The sequence below is a fragment of the Salmo salar genome, unplaced genomic scaffold (genome assembly GCF_905237065.1).
Source record: "Salmo salar unplaced genomic scaffold, Ssal_v3.1, whole genome shotgun sequence".
NCBI classification, from domain to species: Eukaryota; Metazoa; Chordata; class Actinopteri; order Salmoniformes; family Salmonidae; genus Salmo; species Salmo salar.
The window spans coordinates 871,388-890,274 of NW_025548761.1; the positions used below are offsets into that span (position 1 = coordinate 871,388).

The following is an 18,887-nucleotide window of genomic DNA, read 5'->3' on the forward strand; positions in this document are numbered from 1 at the left end:
TAAGCCATAAATGCATTAATACATTATTTGAAAAAGCTGATAATTCATGTTAGTTAATAGTGATATAACTTTAATTTCCTGCATCTAAACCATTCAGAAACAAATGGTCTGTTAGGAAGAGAGTTACTCATTCATAATTAACAGCATGATAAGGTTTTATCATGTATCATGTATTATTTTTAGTGATGCAGGTTCATGTCATTTAGAGATTGTCTTTATTCTAGTTTAAAAACAACTTACCATTGACTAACTGATGCCATGACAACTTGTTAAGCAATAGCAAATGAAGAAAACAATCTGTTCAGAGTATGTAATTTATCTTTAATTTGAAAAGCAGGATCATCAACATCACACAGTTTCATCACAAGTTTACCTAATGTTAGTTAACCTGAAAGGTTAGCCTACCTAAACAGTAGCTAGCTAACAGCAGATCATGACTTAGTATAAAAGTCTGCACTGAACTTCAAAGGCAGTTTTTTCAGTAGCTACATGTTTGCTGTTTGCTGTCTCTTGTAAATTCCTCTGTCATTATTTCTAACTGTTAGATATGGCTCGTTGGCTAATCAATAGATAGGTGGAAAGCTTTTTTTGTGAATACATGTTTTATTTGTCATGTTGGTGAGCTGCAGTGAGTGACAGATCTTGGTTTGAGTATTGAAGTGTAGACTGTTGACCCCTGGAGGTGGGAGTTGAAGTGGCTGGGTCATTTCCTAGCCTACATTCTTCTGGAACAGATAGATACAAACTTCCACTCACAGGGCACATCAAACCAGAGCTTCTCACTTGCAGCGTTCATCTGCAGACAGTCCTCTCCTTCTCCAGCGTTATTGGGCTCACCAGTGTTCCAGTGAGTGTAGTCAAATCTGGACCCATCTGACCACATCCATAAGCCCTCCTTGACTGCATCAAAACCTCCAACCCAGGTGTCAGGTAGGTGGCCATTGGTGTCCTTTGTCAGTGCTTGCATGAACTGGTACTCTAAAAGGTTATGCACGGATGCTAGGTTTCCACCAAGTGCCAAACAGTTTTGCTCGGAATCTGCCCATGACTGTGGAATGCTGACAAACTTGAAACAGCGTGATCCATATGTGTGCCAGTCTGAGGGACATGAACTTTCCTTTGTCCCCTCCTGCACTGCTGCAACCTGAGCCTCAACAGGAGGAGTCTGTTCCACCTCAGTCTTCAGTAAGGGTTCTAAACCAAGGAGCTGGTTTGTGTCGCCCAGTGCAATGGCAGCACTCAGAAGCAGAAGGATGGCCAACTTCTCCATGGTAATCTTTTCCTGTTAGAGAAGGAATCACAGGTGGTAGTCTGTAGGTTCTGTTCAGCTTGAGATAGAGGAACACTTTTATACGTGCAGGTCACCAAGCCACAAGGACGAAGTACAAAAACATATATTTACACTGATTCCAATGTACCAAAAAAACATGTTGACACTAATTCCACATCCTATTGGGAAATGTATCCTAATCCTTGTGGCAAATATACACTGAGTGTACAAAACATTAAGGTCACCTGCTCTTTCCATGACCTAGACTGACCAGGTGAATCCACTTTAATCAGTGTATATAAATGGGAGGAGACAGGTTAAAAAATTATTTTGGAGCCTTGAGACAACTGACAGATGGATTGTGTGTGTGTCATTCAGAGGGTGAAGATAATAGATTTAAGTGCCTTTGAACGGGGTATGATAGGTGCCAGATGCACCTGTTCGTGTCAAGAACTGCAACGCTGCTGGGTTTTCACGCTCAACAGTTTCTGGTGTGTACTAAACATTAAGAACAACTTCCTAATATTGAGGTGCAGCTCCTCCCACCGAATACGAAGAATCAACATGAAAATAAGGTTGTCTAAGCAACAACAAAAACCTTTAAGCAGCAAAAACTACAATTAATAAATACAGATGTATAAATACAAATGAATGAAACTGAAAAAAGCATTTAAACCCGGCCGGGCCCCCAAGAAAGAATTCAAATGTGAAAGATTAGCAGTAGAAGTTGGAAGTTTACTACATACACCTTAGCCAAATAAATTTAAACTAAGTTTTTAACAATTCCTGACATTTAATCCTAGTAAAAATGCCCTGTCTTAGGTCAGCTAGGATCACCACTTTATTTTAAGAATGTGAAATGTCAGAATAATAGTAGAGAGAATGATTTAGAAAGGGCATAGACAGGGCTCTAGACGAACATAGACAGGGCTCTAACTCCTCTAGCTCCACAATGAAATAGGGTGCAAGCCAGGCAGCAGGCTGTTAGCCAGCCTGCCAGCTTAGTGGAGTCTGCCACCAGCACAGTCAGTGTAGTCAGCTCAGCTATCCCCATTGAGACCGTGTCTGTGCCCCGACCTAGGTTGGGCAAAATTAAACATGGCGGTGTTCGCCTTAGCAATCTCACTAGTATAAAGACCTCCTCCATCCCTGCCATTACTGAAAGAGATTGTGATACCTCACATTTCAAAATAGGACTACTTAATGTTAGATTCCTCACTTCAAAGACAGTTATAGTCAATGAACTAATCACTGATCATAATCTTGATGTGATTGGCCTGACTGAAACATGGCTTAAGCCGGATGAATTTACTGTGTTAAATGAGGCCTCACCTCCTGGTTACACTAGTGACCATATCCCCATGCATCCGGCAAAGGCGGAGGTGTTGCTAACATAAACGATAGCAAATGTCAATTTACAAAAAACAAAAAACAACGTTTTCGTCTTTTGAGCTTCTAGTCATGAAATCTATGCAGCCTACTCACTCACTTTTAATAGCTACTGTTTACAGGCCTCCTGGGCCATATGCAGTGTTCCTCACTGAGTTCCCTGAATTCCTATCGGATCTTGTAGTCATCGCAGATAATATTCAAATTTTTGGTGACTTTAATATTCACATGGAAAAGTCCACAGACCCACTCCAAAAGGCTTTCGGAGCCATCATCGACTCAGTGGGTTTTGTCCAACATGTCTCTGGACCTACTCACTGCCACAGTCATACTCTGGACTTAGTTTTGTCCCATGGAATAAATGTTGTGGATCTTAATGTTTTTCCTCATAATCCTGGACTATCGGACCACCATTTTATTACGTTTGCAATCGCAACAAATAATCTGCTCAAACCCCAACAAAGAAGCATTAAAAGTTGTGCTATACATTCTCAGACAACCCAAAGATTCCTTGATGCCCTTCCAGACTCCTTCTGCCTGCCCAAGGACGTCAGAGGACAAAAATCAGTTAACCACCTAACCGAGGAACTCAATTTAACCTTGCGCAATACCCTAGATGCAGTTGCACCCCTAAAAACTAAAAACATCTGTCATAAGAAACTAGCTCCCTGGTATACAGAAAATACACGAGCTCTGAAGCAAGCTTCCAGAAAATTGGAACGGAAATGGCGCCACACCAAACTGGAAGTCTTCCGACTAGCTTGGAAAGACAGTACCGTGCAGTATCGAAGAGCCCTCACTGCTGCTCGATCATCCTATTTTTCCAACTTAATTGAGGAAAATAAGAACAATCCGAAATTTCTTTTTGATACTGTCGCAAAGCTAACTAAAAAGCAGCATTCCCCAAGAGAGGATGGCTTTCACTTCAGCAGTAATAAATTCATGAACTTCTTTGAGGAAAAGATCATGATCATTAGAAAGCAAATTACAGACTCCTCTTTAAATCTGCGTATTCCTCCAAATCTCCGTTGTCCTGAGTCTGCACAACTCTGCCAGGACCTAGGATCAAGGGAGACACTAAAGTGTTTTAGTACTATATCTCTTGACACAATGATGAAAATAATCATGGCCTCTAAACCCTCAAGCTGCATACTGGACCCTATTCCAACTAAACTACTGAAAGAGCTGCTTTCTGTGCTTGGCCCTCCTATGTTGAACATAATAAACGGCTCTCTATCCACCGGATGTGTACCAAACTCACTAAAAGTGGCAGTAATAGAGCCTCTCTTGAAAAAGCCAAATCTTGACCCAGAAATTATAAAAAACTATCGGCCTGGATCGAATCTTCCATTCCTCTCAAACATTTTAGAAAAAGCTGTTGCGCAGCAACTCACTGCCTTCCTGAAGACAAACAATGTATACGAAACGCTTCAGTCTGGTTTTAGACCCCATCATAGCACTGAGACTGCACTTGTGAAGGTGGTAAATGACATTTTAATGACGTCAGACCGAGGCTCTGCATCTGTCCTCGTGCTCCTAGATCTTAGCGCTGCTTTTGATACCATCGATCACCACATTCTTTTGGAGAGATTGGAAACCCAAATTGGTCTACATGGACAAGTTCTGGCCTGGTTTAGATCTTATCTGTCGGAAAGATATCAGTTTGTCTCTGTGAATGGTTTGTCCTCTGACAAATCAACTGTAAATTTTGGTGTTCCTCAAGGTTCCGTTTTAGGACCATTATTGTTTTCACTATATATTTTACCTCTTGGGGATGTCATTCGAAAACAAAATGTTAAATTTCACTGCTATGCGGATGACACACAGCTGTACATTTCAATGAAACATGGTGAAGCCCCAAAATTCCCCTCGCTAGAAGCCTGTGTCTCAGACATAAGGAAGTGGATGGCTGCAAACGTTCTACTTTTAAACTTGGACAAAACAGAGATGCTTGTTCTAGGTCCCAAGAAACAAAGATATCTTCTGCTGAATCTGACAATTAATCTGGATGGTTGTAAAGTTGTCTCAAATAAAACTGTGAAGGACCTCGGCGTTACTCTGGACCCTGATCTCCCTTTTGAAGAACATATCAAGACTGTTTCAAGGACAGCTTTATTCCATCTACGTAACATTGCAAAAATCAGAAACTTTCTGTCCAAAAATGACGCAGAAAAATTAATCCATACCTTTGTTACTTCTAGGTTGGACTACTGCAATGCTCTACTTTCTGGCTACCCGGATAAAGCACTAAATAAACTTCAGTTAGTGCTAAATACGGCTGCTAGAATCCTGACTAGAACCAAAAAATTGATCATATTACTCCAGTGCTAGCCTCCCTACACTGGCTTCCAATTAAGGCAAGGGCTGATTTCAAGGTTCTACTGCTAACCTACAAAGCATTACATGGGCTTGCTCCTACCTATCTTTCCGATTTGGTCCTGCCGTACATACCTACACGTACGCTACGGTCACAAACGCGGGCCTTCTAATTGTTCCTAGAATTTCTAAGCAAACAGCTGGAGGCAGGGCTTTCTCCTATAGAGCTCCATTTTTATGGAATTGTCTGCCTACCCATGTCAGCGACGCAGACTCAGTCTCAACCTTTAATTCTTTACTGAAGACATATCTCTTCAGTAGGACCTATGATTAAGTGTAGTCTGGCCCAGGGGTGTGAAGGTGAATGGAAAGGCTGGAGCAACGAACTGCCCTTGCTGTCTCTGCCTGGCCGGTTCCCCTCTTTCCACTGGGATTCTCTGCCTCTACCCCTATTACAGGGGCTGAGTCACTGGCTTACTGGTGTTCTTCCATGCCGTCCCTGGGAAGGGTGCGTCACTTGAGTAGGTTGAGTCACAGATGTGGTCTTCCTGTCTGGGTTGGCACCCCCCTTGGGTTGTGCCGTGGCAGAGATCTTTGTGGGCTATACTCGGCCTTGTCCCGGGATGGTATGTTGGTGGTTGGAGATATCCCTCCAGTGATGTGGGGGCTGTGCTTTGGCAAACTGGGTGGGGTTATATCCTACCTGTTTGGCCCTGTCCGGGAGTTTCATCGGATAGGGCCACAGTGTCTCTTGACCCCTCCTGTCTCAGCCTCCAGTATTTATGCTGCAGTAGTTTATGTGTCGGGGGGCTAGGGTCAGTCTGTCACATCTGGAGTAATTCTCTTGTTTTTTCCGGTGTCCTGTGTGAATTTAAATATGCTCTCTCTAATTCTCTCTTTCTTTCTTTCTCTCGGAGGACCTGAGCCCTAGGACCATGCCTCAGGACCACCTAGCTTGATGACTCCTTGCTGTCCCCAGTTCACCTGGCATTGCTGCTGCTCCAGTTCCAACTGTTCTGCCTACAGCTTTGGAACCCTGACCTGTTCACCGGACGTGCTACCTGTCCCAGACCTGCTGTTTTCAAGTCTCTAGAGACAGCAGGAGCGGTAGAGATACTCTCAAAGATCGGCTATGAAAAAGCCAACTGACACTTACTCTTGTGTTACTGACTTGTTGCACCCTCGACAACTACTATGATTATTATTATTTGACCATGCTGGTCATTTATGAACATTTGAACATCTTGGCCATGTGCTGTTATAATCTCCACCCGGCACAGCCAGAAGAGGACTGGCCACCCCTCATAGCCTGGTTCTTCTCTAGGTTTATTCCTAGGTTTTGGCCTTTCTAGGGAGTTTTTCCTAGCCACCGTGCTTCTACACCTGCATTGCTTGCTGTTTGGGGTTTTAGGCTGGGTTTCTGTACAGCACTTTGAGATATCAGCTGATGTAAGAAGGGCTATATAAATACATTTGATTTGATTTGATTTATTTCAGCTTTTATTTCTTTCATCACATTCCCAGTGGGTCAGAAGTTTACATACACTCAATTAGTATTTGGTAGCATTCCCTTTAAATTGTTTAACTTGGGTCATACGTTTCGGGTAGCCTTCCACAAGCTTCCCACAATAAGTTAGGTGAATTTTGGCCCATTCCTCCTGACAGAGCTGGTGTAACTGAGTCAGGTAATCACTAAATGAAATATCCAAAATACAGTATATTATTTTATTGTTTTGTTTTTTAAAGAAATGTATTGAAATGTATTCTTTAGGATGTCTATTTATAGTAATTTTTTTCCTTTGAATTAAAGAGCCGTTGTATTGAACACTGTGATGTTTAACAGTGAGAACGGCAGATTGGTCAACTTACTAAATGAAATGAGAGTCTGACTGTGTGATAATAGGTTGCTTCTTGTGTAAATATTTTCTATATTATTTTATTAACTGTAATTGAATTTTACCTTAACCATTGTCAACGTACAGTTCCAAGACTGTATGTTTAGCCTTGGAATTGCTATCATTTTATTATACGGATTTAAATTGAAAATAAGTGATACAAAATTGTATCACATTACATTTTTTGTCATCTTTGAATATGTTTATATGTTTATTATCTTCAAATAATATTTATCTTCAAATAATATTTTTCTTCAAATAATATTTTATCTTCAAATAATATTTATCTTCAAATAATATTTTATCTTCAAATAATATTTTGCAGGAATCTCCTTGCGAATGATTTTGCCGAAGATTGTATCTCCGCCGGCCTGGGCACACGGTTTTTCAGTTCTGCCCACAAATTGTCTATGGGATTGACGTCAGGGCTTTGTGATGGCCACTCCAATACCTTGACTTTGTTGCCCTTAAGCCATTTTGACACAACTTTGGAAGTATACTTGGGGTCATTGTCCATTTGGAAGACCCATTTGCAAACAAGCTTTAACTTCCTGACTGATGTGTTGCGATGTTGCTTCAATATATCCACATAATTTTCTTCCTCATGAAGCCATCTATTTTGTGAAGTGCACCAGTCTCTCCTGCAGCAAGCACCCCTACAACATGATGCTGCCACCCCGGGCTTCACGGTTGGGATGGTGTTCTTCGGCTTGCAAGCCTCCCCTTTTCCTCCAAACATAACGATGGTCATTATGGCCAAAGACTTCTATTTTTGTTTCATCAGACCATTTACATTTTACATTTAAGGCATTTAGCAGACGCTCTTATCCAGAGCGACTTACAAATTGGTGCATTCACCTTATGATATCCAGTGGAACAACCACTTTACAATAGTACATCTAAATATTTTAAGGGGGGGGGTTAGAAGGATTACTTTATCCTATCCCAGGTATTCCTTAAAGAGGTGGGGTTTCAGGTGTCTCCGGAAGGTGGTGATTGACTCCGCTGTCCTGGCGTTGTGAGGAGCTTGTTCCACCATTGGGGTGCCAGAGCAGCGAACAGTTTTGACTGGGTTGAGCGGGAACTGTGCTTCCTCAGAGGTAGGGAGGCGAGCAGGCCAGAGGTGGATGAATGCAGTGCCCTTGTTTGGGTGTAGGGCCTGATCAGAGCCTGAAGGTACGGAGGTGCAGTTCCCCTCACAGCTCCGTAGGCAAGCACCATGGTCTTGTAGTGGATGCGAGCTTCAACTGGAAGCCAGTGGAGAGAGCGGAGGAGCAGGGTGACGTGAGAGAACTTGGGAAGGTTGAACACCAGACGGGCTGCGGCGTTCTGGATGAGTTGTAGGGGTTTAATGGCACAGGCAGGGAGCCCAGCCAACAGCGAGTTGCAGTAATCCAGACGGGAGATGACAAGTGCCTGGATTAGGACCTGCGCCGCTTCCTGTGTGAGGCAGGGTCGTACTCTGCGAATGTTGTAGAGCATGAACCTACAGGATCGGGTCACCGCCTTGATGTTAGTGGAGAACGACAGGGTGTTGTCCAGGGTCACGCCAAGGTACTTAGCACTCTGGGAGGAGGACACAAGGGAGTTGTCAACCGTGATGGCGAGATCATGGAACGGGCAGTCCTTCCCCGGGAGGAAGAGCAGCTCCGTCTTGCCGAGGTTCAGCTTGAGGTGGTGATCCGTCATCCACACTGATATGTCTGCCAGACATGCAGAGATGCGATTCGCCACCTGGTTATCAGAAGGGGGAAAGGAGAAGATTAATTGTGTGTCATCTGCATAGCAATGATAGGAGAGACCATGTGAGTATATGACAGAGCCAAGTGACTTGGTGTATAGTGAGAATAGGAGAGGGCCTAGAACAGAGCCCTGGGGGACACCAGTGGTGAAAGCACGTGGTGCGGAGATAGATTCTCACCACGCCACCTGGTAGGAGCGACCTGTCAGGTAGGACGCAATCCAAGCGTGGGCCGCGCCGGAGATGCCCAGCTCGGAGAGGGTGGAGAGGAGGATCTGATGGTTCACAGTATCAAAGGCAGCAGATAGGTCTAGAAGGATGAGAGCAGAGGAGAGAGAGTTAGCTTTAGCATTGCGGAGAGCCTCCGTGACACAGAGAAGAGCAGTCTCAGTTGAATGCCCAGTCTTGAAACCTGACTGATTAGGATCAAGAAGGTCATTCTGAGAGAGATAGCAGGAGAGCTGGCCAAGGACGGCACGTTCAAGAGTTTTGGAGAGAAAAGAAAGAAGGGATACAGGTCTGTAGTTGTTGACATCGGAGGGATCGAGTGTAGGTTTTTTCAGAAGGGGTGCAACTCTCGCTCTCTTGAAGACGGAAGGGACGTAGCCAGCGGTCAAGGATGAGTTGATGAGCGAGGTGAGGTAGGGGAGAAGGTCTCCGGAAATGGTCTGGAGAAGAGAGGAGGGGATAGGGTCAAGTGGGCAGGTTGTTGGGCGGCCGGCCATCACAAGACGCAAGATTTCATTTGGAGAGAGAGGGGAGAGAGGTCAAAGCACAGGGTAGGGCAGTGTGAGCAGGACCAGCAGTGTCGTTTGACTTAGCAAACGAGGATCGGATGTCGTCAACCTTCTTTTCAAAATGGTTGACGAAGTCATCCGCAGAGAGGGAGGAGGGGGGAGGGGGAGGAGGATTCAGGAGGGAGGAGAAGGTAGCAAAGAGCTTCCTAGGGTTAGAGGCAGATGCTTGGAATTTAGAGTGGTAGAAAGTGGCTTTAACAGCAGAGACAGAAGAGGAAAATGTAGAGAGGAGGGAGTGAAAGGATGCCAGGTCCGCAGGGAGGCGAGTTTTCCTCCATTTCCGCTCGGCTGCCCGGAGCCCTGTTCTGTGAGCTCGCAGTGAGTCGTCGAGCCACGGAGCAGGAGGGGAGGACCGAGCCGGCCTGGAGGATAGGGGACAGAGAAAATCAAAGGATGCAGAAAGGGAGGAGAGGAGGGTTGAGGAGGCAGAATCAGGAGATAGGTTGGAGAAGGTTTGAGCAGAGGGAAGAGATGATAGGATGGAAGAGGAGAGAGTAGCGGGAGAGAGAGAGCGATGGTTGGGACGGCGCAATACCATCCGAGTAGGGGCAGAGTGAGAAGTGTTGGATGAGAGCGAGAGGGAAAAGGATACAAGGTAGTGGTCGGAGACTTGGAGGGGAGTTGCAATGAGATTAGTGGAAGAACAGCATCTAGTAAAGATGAGGTCAAGCGTATTGCCTGCCTTGTGAGTAGGGGGGAAGGTGAGAGGGTGAGGTCAAAAGAGGAGAGGAGTGGAAAGAAGGAGGCAGAGAGGAATGAGTCAAAGGTAGACATGGGGAGGTTAAAGTCACCCAGAACTGTGAGAGGTGAGCCATCCTCAGGAAAGGAACTTATCAAGGCGTCAAGCTCATTGATGAACTCTCCAAGGGAACCTGCAGGGCGATAAATGATAAGGATGTTAAGCTTGAAAGGGCTGGTAACTGTGACAGCAAGGAATTCAAATGAGGAGATAGACAGATGGGTCAGGGGAGAAAGAGAGAATGTCCACTTGGAGAGATGAGGATTCCAGTGCCACCACCCCGCTGTCTCGATGCTCTAGGGGTATGCGAGAACACGTGGGCAGACGAGGAGAGAGCAGTAGGAGTAGCATTGTTATCTGTGGTAATCCATGTTTCCGTCAGTGCCAGGAAGTCTAGGGACTGGAGGGTAGCATAGGCTGAGTGAACTCAGCCTTGTTGACCGCAGACCGGCAGTTCCAGAGGCTGCCGGAGACCTGGAACTCCACGTGGGTCATGCGCGCTGGGACCACCAGGTTAGAGTGGCAGCGGCCACGCGGTGTGAAGCGTTTGTATGGCCTGTGCAGAGGGGAGAGAACAGGGATAGACAGACACATAGTTGACAAGCTACAGAAGAGGCTACGCTAATGCAAAGGAGATTGGAATGACAAGTGGACTACACGTCTCGAATGTTCAGAAAGTTAAGCTTACGTTGCGAAAATCTTAATGACTAAAATGACGAAAATGATACAGTACTGCTGGCTGGTGGAGTAGGCTAGCTAGCAGTGGCTGCGTTGTTGACTTTGTTTGAACGTGTAGCTGGCTAGATAACCTCGATAGTTTCAGTACTACACCTTGTCATGATACAAAAGCAACTTTGTAGCTAGCTAACATAACACTAATCAAGAAGTTCCTTTGTAATGTATTTAGTTTCTACAGTGCTGCTCGTCGGTAATAGTTGGCTAGGTTTGGAAAAATGGCGTCGCGGGGGACGGAAATAGCTGGCTAGCTAACCTCGATAATTACTAAACTACACATGTATCAAGCTATGACAAAGACAACTACGTAGCTAGCTAGCTAACACTGCACTAGTCAAATCGTTCCGTTGTAATGTATTAGTATCTACAGCGCTGCTAGTCGGTAACGGTTGGCTAGCTAGCAGTGGGTTTGATGATGACTAGGTGTGTTGACTAAGTCTGGAGTCTGGACAAGGCGTCGCGTCGCGGCTGGCTAGCTAACCTCGATAATTACTCTAAACTACACAATTATCTTAGATACAAAGACAGCAAAGACAACTATGTAGCTAGCTAACTAACACTAACACTACACTAATCAAGTCGTTTCGTTGTAATGTAATAGTTTCTACAGTGCTGCTAGTCGGTAGTAGTTGGCTAGCTAGCAGTGTTGACTAGCTAGCTAGCAGTGTTGACTACTCTAATTACTCTAAACTACACAATTATCTTTGATACAAAGACGGCTATGTAGCTAGCTAAGATCAAACAAACCAAACCGTTGTAATGTAATGAAGTGTAATATTACCTGTGGAGCGAAGCGAAGACCAGAGGACATTTCTCCAAAAAGTACTATCTTTGTCCCCATGTGCAGATGCAAACCGTAGTCTGGCTTTTTTATGGCGGTTTTGGAGCAGTGGCTTCTTCCTTGCTGAGCGGCCTTTCAGGTTATGTCAATATAGGACCCGTTTTACTGTGGATATAGGTACTTTTGTACCTGTTTCCTCCAGCATCTTCACAAGGTCCTTTGCTGTTGTTCTGGGATTGATCTGCACTTTTTCGCACCAAAGTACGTTCATCTCTAGGAGACAGAACGCGTCTCCTTCCTGAGCGGTATGACGGCTGCGTGGTCCCAAGGTGTTTATACTTGCATACTATTGTTTGCACAGATGACCGTGGCACCTTCAGGTGTTTGGAAATTGCTCCCAAGGATGAACCAGACTTGTGGAGGTCAACAACCAAAAAATTCTGAGGTCTAGGCTGATTTCTTTTGATTTTCCCATGATGTCAAGCAAATAGCTGACTTTGAAGGTAGGCCTTGAAATACATCCACAGGTACACCTCCAGTTGACTCAAATTATGTTAATTAGCCTATCGGAAGCTTAATTTTCTGGAATTTTCCAAGCTGTTTAAAGGCACAGTCAACTTAGTGTATGCAAACTTCTGACCCACTGGAATTGTGATACAGTGAATTATAAGTGAAATAATCTGTCATTAACAATTGTTGGAAAAATTACTTGTGTCATGCACAAAGTAGATGTCCTAACCGACTTGCCAAAACTATAGATTGATAACAAGAAATTTGTGGAGTGGTTGAAAAACGAGTTTTACTGACTCCAACCTAAGTGTATGTAAACTTCCGACTTCAAATTAATAAGCCTACGCACAATCCGTACGTACGTGGACTTGATATACACCTACAACTGATTATGTCATTTAATTATAGGTTGTCCTTTTTCTCTTTTTCCAGGCATTATCAAACAAATTGGCAAACTTGAATATTGAATAAACAAAAAAACCTTTCAGGTTTTTCTCCTAGAACAGCCAAATAATACCAGGGTTCTAGAATAGAATCACCTGTAAATAGAATAATACCAGGGTTCTCCCAGGCCCTACCACCTAGTGGCTTTCTGGAATAGAAACACCTGTATATAGAATAATACCAGGGTTCTCCTAGGCCCTACCACCTAGTGGCTTTCTGGAATAGAAAAACATGTATATAGAATAATACCAGGGTTCTCCCAGGCCCTACCACCTAGTGGGCTTTCTGGAATAGAAACACTTGTATATAGAATAATACCAGGGTTCTCCCAGGCCCTACCACCTAGTGGGCTTTCTGGAATAGAAACACCTGTATATAGAATAATACCAGGGTTCTCCTAGGCCCTACCACCTAGTGGCTTTCTGGAATAGAAACACCTGTATATAGAATAATACCAGGGTTCTCCCAGACCCTACCACCTAGTGGCTTTCTGGAATAGAAACACCTGTATATAGAATAATACCAGGGTTCTCCCAGACCCTACCACCTAGTGGCTTTCTGGAATAGAAACACCTGTATATAGAATAATACCAGGGTTCTCCCAGACCCTACCACCTAGTGGCTTTCTGGAATAGAAACACCTGTATATAGAATAATACCAGGGTTCTCCCAGACCCTACCACCTAGTGGCTTTCTGGAATAGAAACACCTGTATATAGAATAATACCAGGGTTCTCCTAGGCCCTACCACCTAGTGGCTTTCTGGAATAGAAACACCTGTATATAGAATAATACCAGGGTTCTCCCAGACCCTACCACCTAGTGGCTTTCTGGAATAGAAACATCTGTATATAGAATAATACCAGGGTTCTCCCAGGCCCTACCACCTAGTGGGCTTTCTGGAATAGAAACACCTGTATATAGAATAATACCAGGGTTCTCCTAGGCCCTACCACCTTGTGGGCTTTCTGGAATAGAAACACCTATATATAGAATAATACCAGGGTTCTCCCAGGCCCTACCACCTAGTGGCTTTCTGGAATAGAAACACCTGTATATAGAATAATACCAGGGTTCTCCTAGGCCCTACCACCTAGTGGCTTTCTGGAATAGAAACACCTGTATATAGAATAATACCAGGGTTCTCCCAGACCCTACCACCTAGTGGCTTTCTGGAATAGAAACACCTGTATATAGAATAATACCAGGGTTCTCCCAGACCCTACCACCTAGTGGCTTTCTGGAATAGAAACACCTGTATATAGAATAATACCAGGGTTCTCCCAGACCCTACCACCTAGTGGCTTTCTGGAATAGAAACACCTGTATATAGAATAATACCAGGGTTCTCCCAGACCCTACCACCTAGTGGCTTTCTGGAATAGAAACACCTGTATATAGAATAATACCAGGGTTCTCCTAGGCCCTACCACCTAGTGGCTTTCTGGAATAGAAACACCTGTATATAGAATAATACCAGGGTTCTCCCAGACCCTACCACCTAGTGGCTTTCTGGAATAGAAACACCTGTATATAGATAATACCAGGGTTCTCCCAGGCCCTACCACCTAGTGGGCTTTCTGGAATAGAAACACCTGTATATAGAATAATACCAGGGTTCTCCTAGGCCCTACCACCTTGTGGGCTTTCTGGAATAGAAACACCTATATATAGAATAATACCAGGGTTCTCCCAGGCCCTACCACCTAGTGGCTTTCTGGAATAGAAACACCTATATATAGAATAATACCAGGGTTCTCCCAGACCCTACCACCTAGTGGGCTTTCTGGAATAGAAACACCTGTATATAGAATAATACCAGGGTTCTCCCAGGCCCTACCACCTAGTGGCTTTCTGGAATAGAAACACCTGTATATAGAATAATACCAGGGTTCTCCCAGGCCCTCCCACCTAGTGGCTTTCTGGAATAGAATCACCTGTATATAGAATAATTCCAGGGTTCTCCCAGGCCCTACCACCTAGTGGCTTTCTGGAATAGAAACACCTGTATATAGAATAATACCAGGGTTCTCCTAGGCCCTACCACCTAGTGGCTTTCTGGAATAGAAACACCTGTATATAGAATAATACCAGGGTTCTCCTAGGCCCTACCACCTAGTGGCTTTCTGGAATAGAAACACCTGTATATAGAATAATACCAGGGTTCTCCCAGGCCCTACCACCTAGTGGCTTTCTGGAATAGAAACACCTGTATATAGAATAATTCCAGGGTTCTCCTAGGCCCTACCACCTAGTGGGCTTTCTGGAATAGAAACACCTGTATATAGAATAATACCAGGGTTCTCCTAGGCCCTACCACCTAGTGGGCTTTCTGGAATAGAAACACCTGTATATAGAATAATACCAGGGTTCTCCTAGGCCCTACCACCTAGTGGGCTTTCTGGAATAGAAACACCTGTATATAGAATAATTCCAGGGTTCTCCTAGGCCCTACCACCTAGTGGGCTTTCTGGAATAGAAACACCTGTATATAGAATCATTCCAGGGTTCTCCTAGGCCCTACCACCTAGTGGGCTTTCTGGAATAGAAACACCTGTATATAGAATCATTCCAGGGTTCTCCTAGGCCCTACCACCTAGTGGGCTTTCTGGAATAGAAACACCTGTATATAGAATAATTCCAGGGTTCTCCCAGGCCCTACCACCTAGTGGGCTTTCTGGAATAGAAACACCTGTATATAGAATAATACCAGGGTTCTCCTAGGCCCTACCACCTAGTGGCTTTCTGGAATAGAAACACCTGTATATAGAATAATTCCAGGGTTCTCCTAGGCCCTACCACCTAGTGGGCTTTCTGGAATAGAAACACCTGTATATAGAATAATACCAGGGTTCTCCCAGGTCCTACCACCTAGTGGCTTTCTGGAATAGAAACACCTGTATATAGAATAATACCAGGGTTCTCCTAGGCCCTACCACCTAGTGGCTTTCTGGAATAGAAACACCTGTATATAGAATAATACCAGGTTTCTCCCAGGCCCTACCACCTAGTGGGCTTTCTGGAATAGAAACACCTGTATATCGTCTTTTAAAGGCCAATAAAGTATTGAGTGAATTTCATTCTCTACCTCTTCCAGGTCACAGTAGTTACAAAGTCTCTCCTCTACTATTCTAATACCGGCCTGTTGACACATGGAGGGGCAATATCCCTGTTCTTACCTGTGTACATAGTGTTCTCTAATACCTGTTGACACATGGAGGGGCAACATCCCTGTTCTTACCTGTGTACATAGTGATCTCTAATACCGGCCTGTTGACACATGGAGGGGTAATATCCCTGTTCTTACCTGTGTACATAGTGTTCTCTAATACCTGTTGACACATGGAGGGGCAATATCCCTGTTCTTACCTGTGTACATAGTGATCTCTAATACCTGTTGACACATGGAGGGTTAATATCCCTGTTCTTACCTGTGTACATAGTGATCTCTAATACCGGCCTGTTGACACATGGAGGGGCAATATCCCTGTTCTTACCTGTGTACATAGTGATCTCTAATACCTGTTGACACATGGAGGGGCAATATCCCTGTTCTTACCTGTGTACATAGTGTTCTCTAATACCTGTTGACACATGGAGGGGCAATATCCCTGTTCTTACCTGTGTACATAGTGATCTCTAATACCTGTTGACACATGGAGGGTTAATATCCCTGTTCTTACCTGTGTACATAGTGATCTCTAATACCGGCCTGTTGACACATGGAGGCGTAATATCCCTGTTCTTACCTGTGTACATAGTGATCTCCGGCTGTAGGGTGGACATCAACTTTCTCTCAAACATTCATTTGTTCTTAATCAAACAAAAGTTTCTCAATTTAGGTTTATGATTTATCTCCTCCACCAATTTATTTTCATATAGCATCATCAGTTGTTTTTTAAATCTTTAATTTGGTTTTCATACAGATGTTCTTAGTCAGACAGTTGTGAAAGGTTTAGATTAGATGAGTTTATTAGTCACTTGTGATAGAGATGTAATTACAGGGTGAAAATCTGATACACCGGGATCAACAGTGCAGGTAAATATGTAATAAATAAATAGAGAAGTGAATGAGACACAACAATAACAATAATAGTAATAATAATAATATATGCACATTTACAACTGTAGCAATATACATTACCGTTGGGTGGTGGGGGCAGGGTAACAGTCTGTAATGTCCATTGGGTGGTGGGGGCAGGGTAACAGTCTGTAATGTCCATTGGGTGGTGGGGGCAGGGTAACAGGGTAACAGTCTGTAATGTCCGTTGGGTGGTGGGGGCAGGGTAACAGTCTGTAATATCCATTGGGTGGTGGGGGCAGGGTAACAGTCTGTAATGTCCATTGGGTGGTGGGGGCAGGGTAACAGTCTGTAATGTCCATTGGGTGGTGGAGGCAGGGTAATAGTCTGTAATGTCCATTGGGTGGTGGGGGCAGGGTAACAGGGTATCAGTCTGTAATGTCCATTGGGTGGTGGGGGCAGGGTAATAGTCTGTAATGTCCATTGGGTGGTGGGGGCAGGGTAACAGGGTATCAGTCTGTAATGTCCATTGGGTGGTGGGGGCAGGGTAACAGTCTGTAATGTCCATTGGGTGGTGGGGGCAGGGTAACAGTCTGTAATGTCCATTGGGGGTGGGGTGCAGGGTAAATGTTCCTATGTGTGGGAGGTGGGGTGCAGGGTAAATGTTCCTGTGTGGGAGGTAGGGTGCAGGGTAAATGTTCCTGTGTGGGGGAGGTGGGGTGCAGGGTAACAGTCTGTAATGTCCATTGGGTGGTGGGGGCAGGGTAACAGTCTGTAATGTCCATTGGGTGGTGGGGGCAGGGTAACAGTCTGTAATGTCCATTGGGGGGTGGGGTGCAGGGTAAATGTTCCTATGTGTGGGAGGTGGGGTGCAGGGTAAATGTTCCTGTGTGGAAGGTAGGGTGCAGGGTAAATGTTCCTGTGTGGGGGAGGTGGGGTGCAGGGTAACAGTCTGTAATGTCCATTGGGTGGTGGGGGCAGGGTAACAGTCTATAATGTCCATTGGGTGGTGGGGGCAGGGTAACAGTCTGTAATGTCCATTGGGTGGTGTGGGCAGGGTAACAGGGTATCAGTCTGTAAAGTCCATTGGGTGGTGGGGGCAGGGTAACAGGGTAATAGTCTGTAATGTCCATTGGGTGGTGGGGGCAGGGTAACAGGGTATCAGTCTGTAATGTCCATTGGGTGGTGGGGGCAGGGTAACAGTCTGTAATGTCCATTGGGTGGTGGGGGCAGGGTAACAGTCTGTAATGTCCATTGGGGGTGGGGTGCAGGGTAAATGTTCCTGTGTGTGGGAGGTGGGGTGCAGGGTAAATGTTCCTGTGTGGGGGAGGTGGGGTGCAGGGTAAATGTTCCTGTGTGGGAAGTGGGGTGCAGGGTAAATGTTCCTGTGTGGGAGGTGGGGTGCAGGGTAAATGTTCCTGTGTGGGGAGGTGGGGTGCAGGGTAACAGTCTGTAATGTCCATTGGGTGGTGGGGGCAGGGTAACAGTCTATAATGTCCATTGGGTGGTGGGGGCAGGGTAATAGTCTGTAATGTCCATTGGGTGGTGGGGGCAGGGTAACAGTCTGTAATGTCCATTGGGGGGTGGGGTGCAGGGTAAATGTTCCTGTGTGTGGGAGGTGGGGTGCAGGGTAAATGTTCCTGTGTGGGAGGTGGGGTACAGGGTAAATGTTCCTGTGTGGGAGGTGGGGTGCAGGGTAAATGTTCCTGTGTATGAGGTGGGATGCAGGGTAAATGTTCCTATGTGGGAGATGGGGTGCAGGGTAAATGTTCCTGTGTGTGGGAGGTGGGTGCAGGGTAAATGTTCCTGTGGGGGAGGTGGGGTGCAGGGTAAATGTTCCTGTGTGTGGGAGGTGGGAGGTGGGGTGCAGGGTAAATGTTCCTGTGGGGGAGGTGGGGTGCAGGGTAAATGTTCCTGTGTGGGAGGTGGGGTGCAGGGTAAATGTTCCTGTGGGGGAGGTGGGGTGCAGGGTAAATGTTCCTGTGTGGGAGGTGGGGTACAGGGTAAATGTTCCTGTGTGGGAGGTGGGGTACAGGGTAAATGTTCCTGTGTGGGAGATGGGGTGCAGGGTAAATGTTCCTGTGTGGGAGGTGGGGTGCAGGGTAAATGTTCCTGTGTGGGAGGTGGGGTACAGGGTAAATGTTCCTGTGTGGGAGGTGGGGTGCAGGGTAAATGTTCCTGTGTATGAGGTGGGGTGCAGGGTAAATGTTCCTGTGGGGGAGGTGGGGTGCAGGGTAAATGTTCCTGTG

At 45.3% G+C, this 18,887-nt stretch overlaps 1 protein-coding gene across 1 annotated transcript; it reads right to left on the minus strand.

Annotated features, from left to right (window-relative positions):
- Positions 1-300: 300 nt before the first annotated feature.
- Positions 301-1,305, minus strand: LOC106575496 (ladderlectin-like). Its single transcript, XM_014152011.2, has one exon. It carries the CDS (start codon positions 1,268-1,270, stop codon positions 716-718), a length of 555 nt encoding a protein of 184 aa, XP_014007486.1. The 5' UTR covers positions 1,271-1,305; the 3' UTR covers positions 301-715.
- Positions 1,306-18,887: the final 17,582 nt, after the last annotated feature.

What these genes read in the sequence shown, in the direction of transcription:
- LOC106575496 (XM_014152011.2), bottom strand. Translation starts at nt 1,270, where the DNA reads ATGGAGAAGTTGGCCATCCTTCTGCTTCTGAGTGCTGCCATTGCACTG.